A 14,115-nucleotide genomic window follows, 5' to 3' on the forward strand; every position below is an offset into this window, starting at 1 on the left:
GGAATGATTGAGGGAGTATTTGAATTGAAAATTGAAACCACAGAGTAACAAACTGTGAAGAATTAATCAACGTCTTAAAAGTATTGTTTTACTTTCTTTCATTGACCAGTAAAGTCAGGTCCAGCAATGTGCTACCAGCAGCAGCAGCAGCATCGATATAATCACTCCAACAAAGTAAACTCTCGTCTTTATTAATCAACAAATAATCTCTCACATTTTCCAACCTCTCCGATTCGCCATGCTTTCTGCCAAGCGACTCATTCAAAAAGCCGTCCTCCTCCACCACCACCACCAGGTTGGTCATCAACGCTCACCTTTCTCTCTTTTTCTTTCAATTTTTTTTATTATTGATTATTCTCTAGGGTTTCATTTCCATTTAAATAATTCTTTTTTGCCGTTCTTTTCAATTTAAGTGATCTTCAGTTATTTATTTAATAATTTCAAGCATGCGTAGGAAAATCAAATTCTATATTGCTAATTAAAATGTTAATCACCTTGAAGTCATCATTAACTGAAAGTAAACGACCTCGTAATTTATTGATCTAGAATAACGAGGAACGCAGCAGCTTGACGGCAGCGGACTTTGATTTGCAAGTTGTTATACACCACGGGATTCCGTCCACGGCTTCCCTTCTTGCTTTTGATCCCATTCAGCGCCTTTTGGCTATTGCCACACTGTAATTTTTTTTCAGGTTAAAGTATAATTTGTAGCGTTGAGGAGTGAATGCTGATTATTTACTGCATTTTAATTGGTTTGATTGCAGGGATGGGAGAATTAAAGTGATTGGTGGTGATGGTATTGAAGCACTTTTTACGTCACCGAAGCAACTGCCTTACAAGAACATAGAGGTTATTATTCTTACAACATATGTGGAGTATTTTTGTATTTTCAATTGGAATTTTGACGCTCGGTATCATTTGGAATATTATTTTTTTATTGTTAATTGATGCATTCGATCATCAATTATTTGTTGATCAGAAATTGATGTTTGGTTTCATTTGGCAGTTCTTACAGAATCAAGGATTCTTGATCAGCATTTCTATTGAGAACGATATTCAGGTATGGTTCTACCGCAGCGACGTGCATGGTTTTTGGATTCTGCTATGTTGAAAAACTTACATGAAAAGTCAGCTAGATTTTTGTGTTTGGTCATTTTGTTGGGTTTCTTCTTGTTGCTTGCTGCTTGCTGCTTGCATGCTTTTTAATTGATTGCTGATTTAAAAATCAATGTTCCATAAGTTGTGTATGATTTTGATTAAATTCATTGACTATGGTTACCTGTTTAACTCATTTTTGCAGGTCTGGAATCTGGAGAGCAGATGCTTAGCATGTTCGTTACAATGGGAATTGAATATAACTGCGTTTTCTGTAATCAGTCGCTCTTGTTTCATGTACAGAATTGATGTAAATTATAAAGTGTTGCATACATGTTTAATTTTCTGCTAATTGAATGAGAGTGGAAATGATTGCTGGAACAATGCTGCATAGGTATATTGGAGATGAACACGGTTCAATGTCCGTGCTGAAGTATGATTCTGAAGATGCTAAACTTTTGTGGTTGCCTTATCATATAACTGCAAACTCTTTAAAGGGTAATTTCTTATTTCGTTGAATAGTTGAGGCTCTTATTTCTCTTGTTCTTCTGTGCGTTGTACTAATAAGTTTTTGAGTGTTCCTGTGGCTCCAGTGTGCTCCAGTTCTTACTTCATTCTTACTGTATGGGTCTTGTGTTTCACAGAAGCAGCTGGATTTCCATCTCCCGATCACCAACCTATTGTTGGAGTTCTTCCTCAGCCTCATTCTTCGGGAAATAGGCAAGACATGAGAGCTTAATCATCTACTTTAAATTATTTTTTATTTTGGAAGTTTGATGGAAAGTCTGGCTTTGGTGTTATTTTCCATCTCCCTTTTAGCACCATTCTGTTTTCTTTAATTCATATAAGTTGTGACTCATGAGCTTGGAATTGGTTTTTTATCATTGAGATTTTATGTTTTTATCTCTACTGGAAATGTAAAAATCATAATTCTTTTGCAGGGTTCTGATTGCATATCAAAATGGATTGATAGTTCTCTGGGATGTTTCTGAAGGTCAGATCCTTTTTGTTGGAGGTGGCAAGGATCTCCAACTGAAGGATGATTCTAAAAATGAAGTAGACCCTAATATTCCCAAAGATACATCTCATCATCATTTAGAGGAGAAAGAGATCACAGCTCTAAGTTGGGCATCTTCAAAAGGGTCCATCCTTGCAGTGGGATATTTAGACGGGGATATCTTGTTTTGGAAAACATCAACTACTTCGTCCACTAGAGGTCAAAAAAATGAATCGACAAACAGCAATATTGTTAAGTTACAATTATCATCAGCTGAAAAGAGGCTCCCTATTATTGTTTTACACTGGTCCACAAGTGATAGACCTAGTAATGATGGTGATGGCCGATTGTTTATCTATGGTGGTGATGAAATAGGATCTGAAGAAGTTCTAACAGTGAGTTATTTTTCTTCTTAGCAATTTACTATTTCTTTATTTTTGTTGGCATACATTTGTATACTGTTCTCTCTCTTTTTATCTCTTATAAGAAAGCACTTCAGATTCTTTAAAAGAATAAAAAACATAATATGCAATTTAAGTCTTGCTATTGGAAAAGCCCACATGATTTTCAAGGATAGGTTCAGATCTACATTCCAAATCCATTGTCTGGGCTTGGTATATTAGATTAGCTTTTAGCAACTACAAAAATAGAATTCAAAAGGAATATGACTTTCATAGTATTTTGTACCTTTCATTTTTAATTGTTAATTCATTACCGATGCATGTATAGTGAAATTCTAGTCATTCCTATTGATATTTGTCTTTATTTAGGTTTCTTTTTGCTGATAGGATGTCTTTTTCTTGTTCAATTGAAATGTTCATGCAGCACCTTAAGAGCTTTAATTCCATCCCCTTTGCTTTCAATTTTACTCCTAACAAACACTAATTTTCTCTAAATACAAAAAAAATAAAAAATAAATCAATAATTATCAAGCATCAGTCTACCTACACTTAATTGTAGAATGGATTTGACTTTGAATTTAAATGCTGTTTTTCATCCTTCAACATTGACTTGATTGAGAATTGAGCTTCATAATTTGTTTCTATTGTTTTCTATGAGGTTATGTGTGTTGCAAACTCAAACTTTCGAATAGATGTCACTGATAGAGTGAACTGTCTTGTGGGACTGGAATAGCTCGTAACTATATGAATAACCCCCAAGAGTTGGTTTAAGACTCAACAGAACCTCCCTTTGACTCTTCCTCTAGCATCTATCAGCCAGGGCATGGAAGGAGTGGAAGAGTCAAAGTGAGGAATTAGTTTAATTCTCAAAGAGCATTGCAATCTTTGTTAACAGAGAAAGGAAAAGGCAAGCATTCAAATACATTTTTTTTAAATGATACAGATGCTATTTAAATTGTAAGCTTTTTTAGGGGCTTGGGTCCAGTTTTTGAATGGTACATTGTAAAAATGACATCAAGGACTAATATGTAGTAATCATGTGGCACTTTTCATGTTGCAATCACTGAATCATTTACTGAACTGATGTTTGGAGTTTTTCAACCTTCAATTGTTTGGTCTGATAAGTGATCTGAGTGGTTCAGGTGTTAACTTTAGAGTGGTCATCTAGGATGGAAACAGTGAGATGTGTTGGTCGCATGGATATCACACTTGCCGGCTCTTTTGCGGACATGATTTTGTTACCATGTTCTGGACCAACAGAGGGTAATCCCAAAGCTGCTGTTTCTGTATTGGCAAACCCTGGACAACTTCATCTTTTTGATGATGCTAGCTTGTCTGCCTTACCATCTCAGCAAAAGCATAAAGCAAGTGTCTTGACTATGGGATTTCCCATGGTAGTACCTACAGTAGATCCACCCATAACTGTGGCAAAGTTCATTACGTTGCCCTCAGGAGGAAACTCATCAAAGATGTTTTCCGAGGTATGTTAGACTCCTAAATTATTCTGTTTTGAAATGTTTAGTTTTTCTGTTAATCTGTCATTAAAGCATTTCATATGCTAAATTATCTCTCAGATAGCCTCAGCTACAAAACGCGGATCCACACCATTCCAGGGTGGTTCTGCAAATTGGCCCTTGACTGGGGGTGTGCCCAGTCATCTGTCATTCACAGAACATACTGGTGTTGAGAGAGTGTACATAGCAGGTTATCTAGATGGATCTGTACGGTTATGGGATGCCACATATCCTGCCTTATCACTTATTTGCATTGTAGAAGGCGAGGTTTGAGATTCATTTATCATTATCCGTGAAATTGTTGCTCTTAGGTTGAACGCATATTTTTTATTCTTATTAGTTTCATATGATTGTCAGGTTGAAAGCATAGAAGTGGCTGGATTTAGTGATCCAGTGACAAATTTAGACTTCTGTTCCCTAACACTAAGTCTGGCTGTTGGCAACAAATGTGGACTGGTCAGAGATGTTTCTTTAGTGGTTTTTCTTTTGCCTTCTAACTAATGTGTACTTGTCATTTTTTTCTGTATTTACCATACCTATGTCATTGATGTATAGGTTCGCATTTATAACCTGGATGGCAGCTCAGATGAGACTACCTTCCACTTTCTCATAGATACTAAACATGAAGGTAAGTTGTAGGAGGTCCTTCTCTAGAAGCACACAAACTTTTTTTTCTTCAAACATTAACTTTCTTTGGCAAGAGAGTCCAAATTTGAGATCCAGCTTTACTTTCTGTTTCGAGATGAGTTATGAACTTTCATCCAGACAAAAATAGAATTCCTGCTCGTTATCCAATATCAATTGCAAAAAGAAAGTCATACATGGAATATTGACTATGCTAAAATTTCAAATTTTTGCAATTGGCCTGTTGTTAAAACTGGTTTTAAAATGCCAGAATTTTTTTCAAAATAGTACATATTGGAAAAAGTTTTCAAATTGCTAAGAATTTGAGCAATTGACTTCGTGACATGATGGCTTTCAACTCTGAGAACATAATCTTTTTGTTACCTCATTTGATTTTCCAGCTCGCTAGATTGTAACCACTTTTAGTCACTAATCATATGCAAACTGCTGCAGATAGAAAAATGGCAAGCTTACTTCATCATTTAATTGATTTCAGCCATCTGATATGGAAACTATTACTGAAAAAGCTTTCCATTTTCAGTTAGATAGAAAAGTTCCTCATTTACATGGTCCTTTCACTGCAGACAGTTCATTTCTTGTCACTGGATCATTGATATTGCATTTGTTTTGAGAAAGTATCATTACATCTCTACTTGCTCAAACTAATAGATTTATTACTCGTCTCATAGTTCACACGTTGCCTCAAGGGAAAGGTCCTCCACTTAGAGCTGTTTTTTCTCTTCTCAATTCTCCTATTCTTGCACTACAGTTTGCTAATTATGGAGCCAAGCTTGCTGTGGGGCTAGAATGTGGTCGTGTGAGTATTGTCTGTCTTGTCATTTGTATTATGTTGTTTTGATTGTTTTCATGCTAAGTTTGTTGACTGGGGCTTTTAGTTTCTTTGTTCATATGAATTCTTGTCTTGTATGCTTTCATTTCAGGTGGTTGTACTTGATACGAGTTCATTAGCAGTTTTGTTCTCTACAGAATCTGTATCCAGCTCTTGCTCGCCAGTCATTTCAGTGAATTGGGTTGAATGTATAAATACTTGTAGCCTTGTGAAAAGCCCAAAGCATTCAGATTCTAATATGCCAATCAACCCTATAGAGCAATTCATGTTTTTCCTTACCAAGGATGCAACTCTTTATATGATTGATGGTGGAACCGGTAGCATGATCAGCTCCCATCCATGGCATCCAAAAAAGAAATCAGTTGCAATTTCTATGTATGTTATAGGCAAGTATAATCTTAAAGTAGAAGTAAATAAGAGTTTTGTTTCTTTGTATTTGACTTTCACAAGTAAGTTCTGGAATTTTATTTTTATTTTTTTCAACAGATGGCAGTCCTTCTGTACCTGGCTTAACAGATGGAAAGCAGCTGGAGGAGTCTGACCAAAATTTCACAGCCAAAAATGAATCTGAACATACAACAACTTCAACAGGGATTAGTTCACATAATAATGAGCATCACTCTTCAGTTAACACACTAACCAGAGAAAGATTGCTGGATTCATTTATTTTGCTTTGTTGTGAGGATTCATTGCACTTATACTCTACAAAGAATGTTATTCAGGTAGCTCCATTGCCTTTTTTTGTTTTTACTTTCAACAATGATTTACTCTGTTTGCAGTCCAACTAATATATCTTCCTTAGGGAAACAACAAAACCATTTGTAAAGTGAAACATGCAAAACCTTGCTGTTGGGCTTCAACTTTTAGGAAAGAGGGAAGCATTTGTGGAGTGGTTTTGCTGTTCCAGAGCGGAGTAATAGAAATCAGGTGAAATTCTTATCTTCATAATAATGCAGATTGCTTTCCAGCATTTTCGTACTGCACATCTAAATAGTATTACTAGTAGCAATATTGTTGATATTGCCTATATTTGGACAGATCATTTTCGGGTTTAGAGTTGGTGAAAGAAACCTCCTTAATGTCAGTTCTAAGGTGGAATTTCAAGGCAAACATGGAGAAGATGATGAGTTGTGATAATGGGCAGATTACACTGGTATTATTTGCTTCTAAAATTTTGACATCGTCAGAAAATCATCTTTGTACTTGTTTTTTCCATGTTAAACTTATGCATGCCATGTCTACCTTTTTATACTACTGCATACTTTCTTAAACTACTGCTTGTCATGTCAACCTTTTTGAGCCATGGGTGTGTTGTCACTTCAATAAATTACAGTCTAATTGTTCTGCACTCTTCACAACTATTGTGATTATATCTAATGTCGATAATTTTGTAGGCTCATGGGTGTGAATTGGCCTTCATCTCACTATTTTCCGGTGAAAATTGTTTCAGGTATATAATGAAAAAGCATGTTTAACTAATGCCATGCATGTATAGCCAATGCCTGGACAATCGTCGTTGTAAATTTCAGTTGTGCTTATTAGTAGGAAAGCGAACTTCTGACAGACCTGCAATGCTCTTTGTAGGATTCCAGAGTCTCTTCCATGTCTTCATGATAAGGTACTTGCCGCCGCCGCCGATGCTGCCTTTAATTTCTCCTCGAATCAGAAGAAGAAGCAGGTGCAAATTACTACCATCAGTTTCAGATTATAATAAGTATAATTTTGTTTTTGTATCTTATCTTATGTTGTTATAGGGTACTAAACCTGGGATTCTGGGTGGCATTGTCAAAGGCTTTAAAGGGGGAAAGGTAGACCACAGTGTGGATATTACTCTGAATCCCAAATCTGATTTTAGTCATCTTGAAGGTGCTTTTTCGAAGCAGCCATTCTCAGATTCATATCAAACTGCAGTAGATAATGAGGAAGTTGTGGAGCTTAACATAGGTTTGTGGACCTTAATATATGTTATTACCCGTGCCTATCTGTACCATAGTCTTTTCTCTCCCATACTAAAAACTGTCCCCGTGCAGATGATATAGAGATAGATGAACCTTCTCTACCCACAGCAACTACTTCATCACAAGATGTGAAGCATATGAAGAGAGGTAAATTTGATTTTTCCACACGTTATGCAAGTTTTAACTGATGTTGGTCATTTAACACTACAGATTTTGCATTCCAGAGAAGTGGTCGGAAAGGGAGCAATTAGTAGGTGCGACTGATGATATGAAGCCCAAACTTAGGACACCTGAAGAAATTATGGCTAAATACAGAAAAGCAGGGGTAATTTCCTGTGATCAACTTGTCTCCTCCATCTTAACATCTGTTCCAATGGATTTCCTTGTCTGATGTGGTTACTGTGTTCAGGATGCCGCTTCGGTTGCTGCACATGCAAGAAAAAAGCTTGTAGAAAGGCAGGAAAAACTTGAAGTAAGATATTATGGATTTAAGATTTCTGTGAGATTGCTTTGGTATTTGAAATGGATAAAATGGCTTCTACTTTGTTAAAGCTAAACTAACTTGTAGGTTTTGTTGAGTGGAAATGATGAGAGAAAAGAGAAGATGCCAATTCTTTGTGGCAACAATGAATTGGGAGTTTCCCCTCTCTTGTCACCCTATATTTGCCGCTTTTGTTTGCAGCTAACTGAGAAATTCACTATACAATTTCATTGCTTTATTAATATCCCTGTAGACTACATTGGTTATGTCTCATGGTCAAGTCAGTGAATTTCAGCTTATCCTTCTAGATCTGTTAACTGTGCATAGATTGTCTTGATGACCCCTAAAGATACCTTTTTATCACTCTGCACCAGAGAATCAGTAGGCGCACTGAAGAGCTCCAAAGTGGAGCCGAAGACTTTTCATCAATGGCAAATGAGCTTGTCAAGTTAATGGAAAAACGAAAATGGTGGCAAATATGAAGAAAATAGAAGTCTAGCTTGCTGGCATGGGTTTTGATTGTTTGTACCCTTTTTGTCGTGAGTTTTAGGAGTGCATTTTTTAAATCTCTAATGTATGTTAATTTATCCGACTGCAGTTAATTTTTTTGTGCAATATGTAAAACACGGAAGCTCGAGACATTTCTTATTATTTTCATTTGTTGTATAGAATTTTTTGTTTTCTAGAAATAAAAAGAGATTGAAAGAGATTGATTCACTGAAACCGATGCTGCCCATTCATTAACTGAGAGAAACCAGAAGGTTTGCTAAACGGGACTGGATTTTTCTCAGCAATGTACCAGCCAGATGCAAGGGTTATGCTATTTGTTGCTGGTTCTACGATTGTGGCCTCTTTATGTTGTTTTACAAGGCAAGGTTCTTGCTGCAAGACAAGCAGGTTCAAATAATAGCATCAATTTTCTCTAGATTGCTTTGTGAAATTGTGATTTGGCTGTGTTACTTAAGGGTTCCAGGTGCTGAAAATTAAAAATTCAGGGCTAAAAAAGGCTCAAATTATGACTGGAGGCCAGATTTTACTAAATTTGAGGTTTCATTTGAGTTGTGGAGCTTAATATAGGCCATTGGAGCTTAAAGCATGCTAATTATGGTGGGGCTTAATATAGGTATGTGGAGCTTATTACATTAATATACCCAAAAACTCTATTCTCTTCATATTTCCCTCTCAGCTCGTGTTTTCTTCATCGGAATTGATACGGAAACACTGAACCTGCTCATATGGCGACCAAATCATCCAATGAAGTTCAAAACAAAAGGAGAGGTAAATCTGAGCTATCGTGTGTCAGCTCGAATGGATTATATTGAACAGTAATCATCTCTAATTTTGCAGAGAAGAGAACTGGAAGGGAAAATTTATTGGGTTACGGCGAGGAAACAAAGCCCAGAAGCAGGAAACTTGGAGAAATCGTAGCCAAGTACAGAAAATCCAAGGTAATGTTGCATCTTGGTTAAAATCAATCAACTCTTATTTCATTGGTAAGGCCAACAGATTTGAATTGATTGTGTTTTTCCGGTTTGGTAAATAATTTCAGGATGCCTCTTCCCTGGCTATGAGTGCAAAGAACAAGCTGGTGCAAAGGCAGGAAAAGCTTGGTGTAAGATTCCAGGGATAGATCTAAACATCTTCTGTTTTCGTTGTTTAATTTCCCTAGATTCATCTCGTGTCATAATTTATTTGATCAAAACTTTCTCCAGATGACCTGCTTAGGCAAATTACCTGTTTATGGATTTCTTCAGCCTTCATACATTCCTTGACAATCACAATTATATTGCTTTCTGAAATTTGATTGTTATACACAAGCAGAGTATTCTTACCACCTGCAATATGATTTTTTATTTTATTTTTGTTTGTATAATAATTATCAGAAAATCAACAATCAAACTGAAGAGCTGGAAGGTAATTCAGAAGACTATGCATCATTGGCAAATGAACTTCTCAAGAAGATGGAGAAACGAAAATGGTGGCAAATATGATAAAGATAATACAGGCCTGATATGCTAGCTATCTGACACTTTTTTTCAGGTTTTCCCTTCTGTTTGTTTACCCCTTGTGCATGGTGAGATTTCTCCAAGACACCAGCAGGAGATTATACCTAAAGTATGCTTGCTGGCATGTAATTCATTATAAAATTAAGAAACTGTACTTTGATATGTATGGAGTAATTTTCAACTGTGCTTGCATTTCTATAGATGATTATGGGTTGCACATTATAAAAGCAGCTTTCCTCCAACTTCCCAATCACCAATTCCATGAATAGGACTGGTTCTTCAATGGTCTCTTGGATTCACAGTTAATGTTCTATAATTATTTCTTTTCCTCCAAACACTATTTCCATGGAAAATTAAACCCGTGACCACTGAAGGCAATGCACCAAAAATTGTCGAAAAGTATCATAGCTAGGCACTGAAGGCAATGCACCAAAAATTGTCTAAAAGTATCATAGCTAGGCTTACGCCACAATACTGAACTTGTACAAATGTAGCATCACAGAGCACTGAAGGCCATCTAGAGTCTAAAAAGAGGATGGGATACCAAAAGTTCAAAAAGAAGAAACGAAGCAGACCTTCAGAAGACCTGGAAACCAACGCCGCGTGTTATTGTCAGCTTCAAGAATGAGTAGAAGTAGAAAGTTGCATCATAAATGTGAACAATGTAACTCATTGAAAATTTGATTCATAGCCTACTCGGAACACTCACTAGGACCAGACATCTCCCACATTGTCCTGAACAAATCATCTGATAGCAAGTCTTTTGCCAACAACATCCCTCAACTCAATTTCACCAGGAAACCGATGCTCCATCAACTTGGAGAAAACCTATGATGAGGAGAACACAAAAGAAAGCATTTTTATTCATACCACATTTGTTCCTGCAAAACATCCTAACAACCTATATGCAGGTATTTAAGGTTATCTCCTCCTAAGTCTAAAATTGCAGTATGATTCATAACATAAAAGGAAAAGGAAATTTGGCTCAAGTAAAAAGACAACATGCGGCATTAAAAACAGAAGTGACTTTACCAATTCACCATTGCAAAATACTTCAAAAGCACCAGAACTCTGAAGGAATGATTGGATAAAGTTTCCAAAAAGCCAAGTGCTAGCAATACTTCCGAATCTGTTCGCACGCAACGAATAATACCACGAGGGTGGAGCTGCAAATCCTAACCTTGGAAAAATCTGTTCGCCTGCCAATATTATCCCAATTATTCCAAACTGAACAGCAGGAACTACTTTGCTGAGTAGGCGCTTCGGAAGCGGAGCAGGATGGTTTGCCAAAATAACCTGTATCCCAGGAAATTCTGATTCCAGCATATTTTTCATAGTCACAGCAGTTCCTCTGCCAAAAGAAACACAACTTATCTGTGAACATTAAATGTAAGAGAAAAAAAAACTAGGATTAAAAACGGTAACCTTACAACCACAAATCCTAAAACTAAAAATTAGATCTAATTAATATTATTAATTTGTTCCCACATGAATGAGAAAATACCTCCCTTTACTCTACTTTTAATTATATAAAAAAAAAACTGTCCGCAACAATTGGAAAAATAATTATGGCAAATAATCTTGATTCTTGATGGTACACAATTATGAAAAATAATTTATAAACAATCACCACCAATGCAAGTTAGACTCAGGATAATTAAAAGTCTATTTGACATAACTTATAAAAAGTGAATTTTGACTTTAAGTCATACTTCAAAGTTGTTTTTCATAAATAATTTATGACAAAAATATTTTCAAATGACTTTAAGTTTAAGTTAAAAGTAAGTTTGATAGAAATAACTCAAAGCAACTGTTCTAAAGAATATATATAGTGTAAGTTAAAATCTACAAGTCAGAAGTAAAATTAAATCTAAATTTTATAAAAAAATTTCTAACCAAACATATATATAACTTTTCTACGAGTAAAAAAAAACTTAAATCAATCATATCAAACGGAACCTAAACGATTTCAGTTTAATATAACAATAACAGCAAACAGAAAATGTGGAGAATGGATTAAACCTGTAAGAACAAGAAACACAGAAGTTGATGTTAATAACGTTGCCAAACCCAATATTGCCTAATCCTCCAACAATGGTGCTTGATTTCTGCATCTCATCAAAACATTAAAGAGTATCACAAAGAAAGAAAACCCACTTCGATTATGTGAAAAGCATAAAGAAACATGAAATTTGAGAAGTTTAAAGACACCTGTTTCGGAAATTGAAGTGGCTGTTGTTGATGAACTTGTTGAGGTTTTGTTTGGAATTGATGGATGTTGTGGTGATCATTTGGAGTTGGTTTTGGAGGTGGTGATGTTGTGAAGAGATTTAGAATGTCTGAGCAAAACAGAAAGATTGGTAAGCCTAGAAGGAGGATTTGAGATCGATCCATTTCTAGCAAGAAAGCAAGGTCAGGGATGATGACGGAATGCTGTAAAGTCTACCGAGCGGCTTTTGACGTCGTTTTTATCTGCGATTTATTTCGAGGAAAACGGGCCAATGCCCACTACTATTCCGATCGAGCCTTAGGGCCCAGTGGCACATTGGAACAACAAGACCATACCCAACCCAGAAATTGACGATAAAAGGTTCATTGAGTTATTGTATAAATTTACAGGTTATAGAGCACATACAAATTAATTATTTTTATTAAAACGATAGCATTTTGTTTTTTTAGTATCCAGGTTGGGTTTAAACTAGATCAATTAGATTTCTTCATATTATTATTTAATTTAATTTAATTAAAAACTCGGTTTAAAATAGACTTTGAATTTTAAGGTAGCTAGCTTAGTATTATCTTATTTTAGTTTGAGAATTTCCCTTGCCATTAAATAAAAAAAATAAGGGAAGATTTAGTTCAATATCATGTAAAATAGTTAGATTAATATTATGTAAAATAAACATACATATAGACATATCCAACCTTTGGTATATCTATCTCTAATTAAAGTTTTATTTACAGAATTACCTTAAATTTGAAGCTTGATACAAATATGATAGAATTTTTCCACGCACATATGGAAATGTAGGAGAGGTACTGGTACTGTACCTACGTTGCGCAGCGAGATTTGTTTTCATTAAAAATATTGTTTAGGCAAATGTGTTTAAAAAAAGAGGGAAAAACATTTACATCTCGAGTTATTGATTGAACAGATTTTAAAAAATCAGTTTTATTTTAATTAAATGATAAAAAAAAAAGTAATAATAAGTAATGGACAAAATTAATAAAAAAAAATGATAACGATAACTTGAGAAAAAAAATATTTTTGTAAAACGGGACAAATAACGTAGCTCAATTCCCGGCCTATTAAATACAAAAAAATAAAATTGGATAAAAAAGAAAGAAAAAAAAAACTAGATTAAATCAATCCAACTTAGTAAGATAAGCCTGTAACTCGGGAAATGTCTGCCAAATATGTGCCCCAATCATGAGATCGGATAATCTATTAGAAAAGAAAACATAAAAAGTCAAAAAGAAAATAAGTTTAAAAAAAAACAATATCAATCCGCATTAATTTTTCAAACTTGTCATCTAAAGCATTAGACCATAAGCACCTTATATTAAAAAACAATGAAGCTCAATTTCCCAACTAATTAAATGTTGAAAGATTAACTTGGAAAAAAATATCAATTATACAAAAGGATAAAAAAATGACAATTAAAAAAATAAAGATCAAAATTGAAATACAAAATAAATTTTATTTTTAATTAAATGGTGAAATTAAAAGGAGAAATTAATTGAGCAAAAGGACCAAGAAATAATTAAAAGAATGAGGATCAAAATTGAAAATAAAATTAAAATAATTTTTTGATTAAATGGTGAAATTAAAAAGAAAAATCACTTAAACAAAAATCCTAAAAAAATATTCAAAGGAAGGACGATCAAATTAGAAAACATAATATATGACAACTTGGGATTGAATGATGAAATTGAAAATATATAAAACTTCTACAAAACAACTAAGAAGAAAAATTAGAAATCAAAAGAATAAGTACAAAAATGATCAAGTTGAAAGGTCCATTGACGACAAACTAGACAACCACAACCAACACGCATTGCACCACTAGTAAAAGGACATGACAACGCTTCTAATGACATGATGAAAGAGTGTTTTTGGATGTCGAGAGGCGCCGCATGCGCTAAAGAATGCGCCACATACGCCCCTACCTTTTTGGTTTTTTTTTTT

General features: G+C 34.9%; 3 protein-coding genes across 8 annotated transcripts; 2 read left to right on the top strand and 1 right to left on the bottom strand.

Moving 5' to 3' along the window:
• Positions 1–65: 65 nt before the first annotated feature.
• LOC133677152 (uncharacterized) lies at positions 66–8,643 on the top strand. 5 transcript variants are annotated; one of them, XM_062099002.1, is made up of 24 exons: positions 66–295; positions 547–677; positions 765–849; positions 1,007–1,060; positions 1,301–1,392; positions 1,490–1,593; positions 1,740–1,815; positions 2,037–2,487; positions 3,636–3,974; positions 4,068–4,274; positions 4,365–4,463; positions 4,563–4,635; positions 5,321–5,448; positions 5,573–5,867; positions 5,968–6,203; positions 6,284–6,408; positions 6,520–6,634; positions 6,876–6,931; positions 7,066–7,159; positions 7,236–7,425; positions 7,512–7,586; positions 7,664–7,764; positions 7,849–7,911; positions 8,295–8,643. In XM_062099002.1, exons 1-24 carry the CDS (start codon positions 239–241, stop codon positions 8,400–8,402), a joined length of 3,354 nt encoding a protein of 1,117 aa, XP_061954986.1. In that variant the 5' UTR covers positions 66–238; the 3' UTR covers positions 8,403–8,643. The 5 variants fall into 5 exon arrangements, with proteins under 5 accessions (XP_061954986.1, XP_061954987.1, XP_061954988.1 ...); XM_062099003.1 differs by having other exon boundaries at positions 66–290; positions 545–677; XM_062099004.1 differs by lacking the exon at positions 547–677.
• A 145-nt stretch (positions 8,644–8,788) lies between these two features.
• Positions 8,789–10,156, top strand: LOC133677155 (uncharacterized). Its single transcript, XM_062099009.1, has 4 exons — positions 8,789–9,198; positions 9,268–9,368; positions 9,470–9,532; positions 9,804–10,156. Exons 1-4 carry the CDS (start codon positions 9,156–9,158, stop codon positions 9,909–9,911), a joined length of 315 nt encoding a protein of 104 aa, XP_061954993.1. The 5' UTR covers positions 8,789–9,155; the 3' UTR covers positions 9,912–10,156.
• A 148-nt stretch (positions 10,157–10,304) lies between these two features.
• On the bottom strand, positions 10,305–12,388 carry LOC133677154 (selT-like protein). 2 transcript variants are annotated; one of them, XM_062099008.1, is made up of 5 exons: positions 12,138–12,388; positions 11,949–12,034; positions 10,959–11,277; positions 10,636–10,754; positions 10,305–10,512 (listed from the first exon to the last, which is right to left on the bottom strand). In XM_062099008.1, the coding sequence occupies exons 1-4, from the start codon at positions 12,318–12,320 to the stop codon at positions 10,671–10,673; spliced, it is 672 nt and encodes a 223-aa protein (XP_061954992.1). In that variant the 5' UTR covers positions 12,321–12,388; the 3' UTR covers positions 10,305–10,512; positions 10,636–10,670. The 2 variants fall into 2 exon arrangements, with proteins under 2 accessions (XP_061954992.1, XP_061954991.1); XM_062099007.1 differs by having other exon boundaries at positions 10,305–10,754.
• Positions 12,389–14,115: the final 1,727 nt, after the last annotated feature.

This window comes from Populus nigra, chromosome 17, assembly GCF_951802175.1.
Source record: "Populus nigra chromosome 17, ddPopNigr1.1, whole genome shotgun sequence".
Lineage (NCBI taxonomy): Eukaryota > Viridiplantae > Streptophyta > Magnoliopsida > Malpighiales > Salicaceae > Populus > Populus nigra.

Bases quoted from the DNA above. Each gene is read 5' to 3' on its own strand.
- LOC133677152 (XM_062099002.1), top strand. From the start codon at position 239: ATGCTTTCTGCCAAGCGACTCATTCAAAAAGCCGTCCTCCTCCACCAC. The intron at 2,488-3,635 runs GTGAGTTATTTT...TGAGTGGTTCAG, and splicing joins GATCTGAAGAAGTTCTAACA to GTGTTAACTTTAGAGTGGTC. The intron at 7,160-7,235 runs GTGCAAATTACT...ATGTTGTTATAG, and splicing joins CGAATCAGAAGAAGAAGCAG to GGTACTAAACCTGGGATTCT.
- LOC133677155 (XM_062099009.1), top strand. From the start codon at position 9,156: ATGGCGACCAAATCATCCAATGAAGTTCAAAACAAAAGGAGAG. The intron at 9,199-9,267 runs GTAAATCTGAGC...CTAATTTTGCAG, and splicing joins AGTTCAAAACAAAAGGAGAG to AGAAGAGAACTGGAAGGGAA. The intron at 9,533-9,803 runs GTAAGATTCCAG...AATAATTATCAG, and splicing joins AAAGGCAGGAAAAGCTTGGT to AAAATCAACAATCAAACTGA.
- LOC133677154 (XM_062099008.1), bottom strand. From the start codon at position 12,320: ATGGATCGATCTCAAATCCTCCTTCTAGGCTTACCAATCTTTCTGTTT. The intron at 11,278-11,948 runs GTTTAATCCATT...TTCTTTTGGCAG, and splicing joins TGTGTTTCTTGTTCTTACAG to AGGAACTGCTGTGACTATGA. The intron at 10,755-10,958 runs GTAAAGTCACTT...TCCTCATCATAG, and splicing joins TATTTTGCAATGGTGAATTG to GTTTTCTCCAAGTTGATGGA.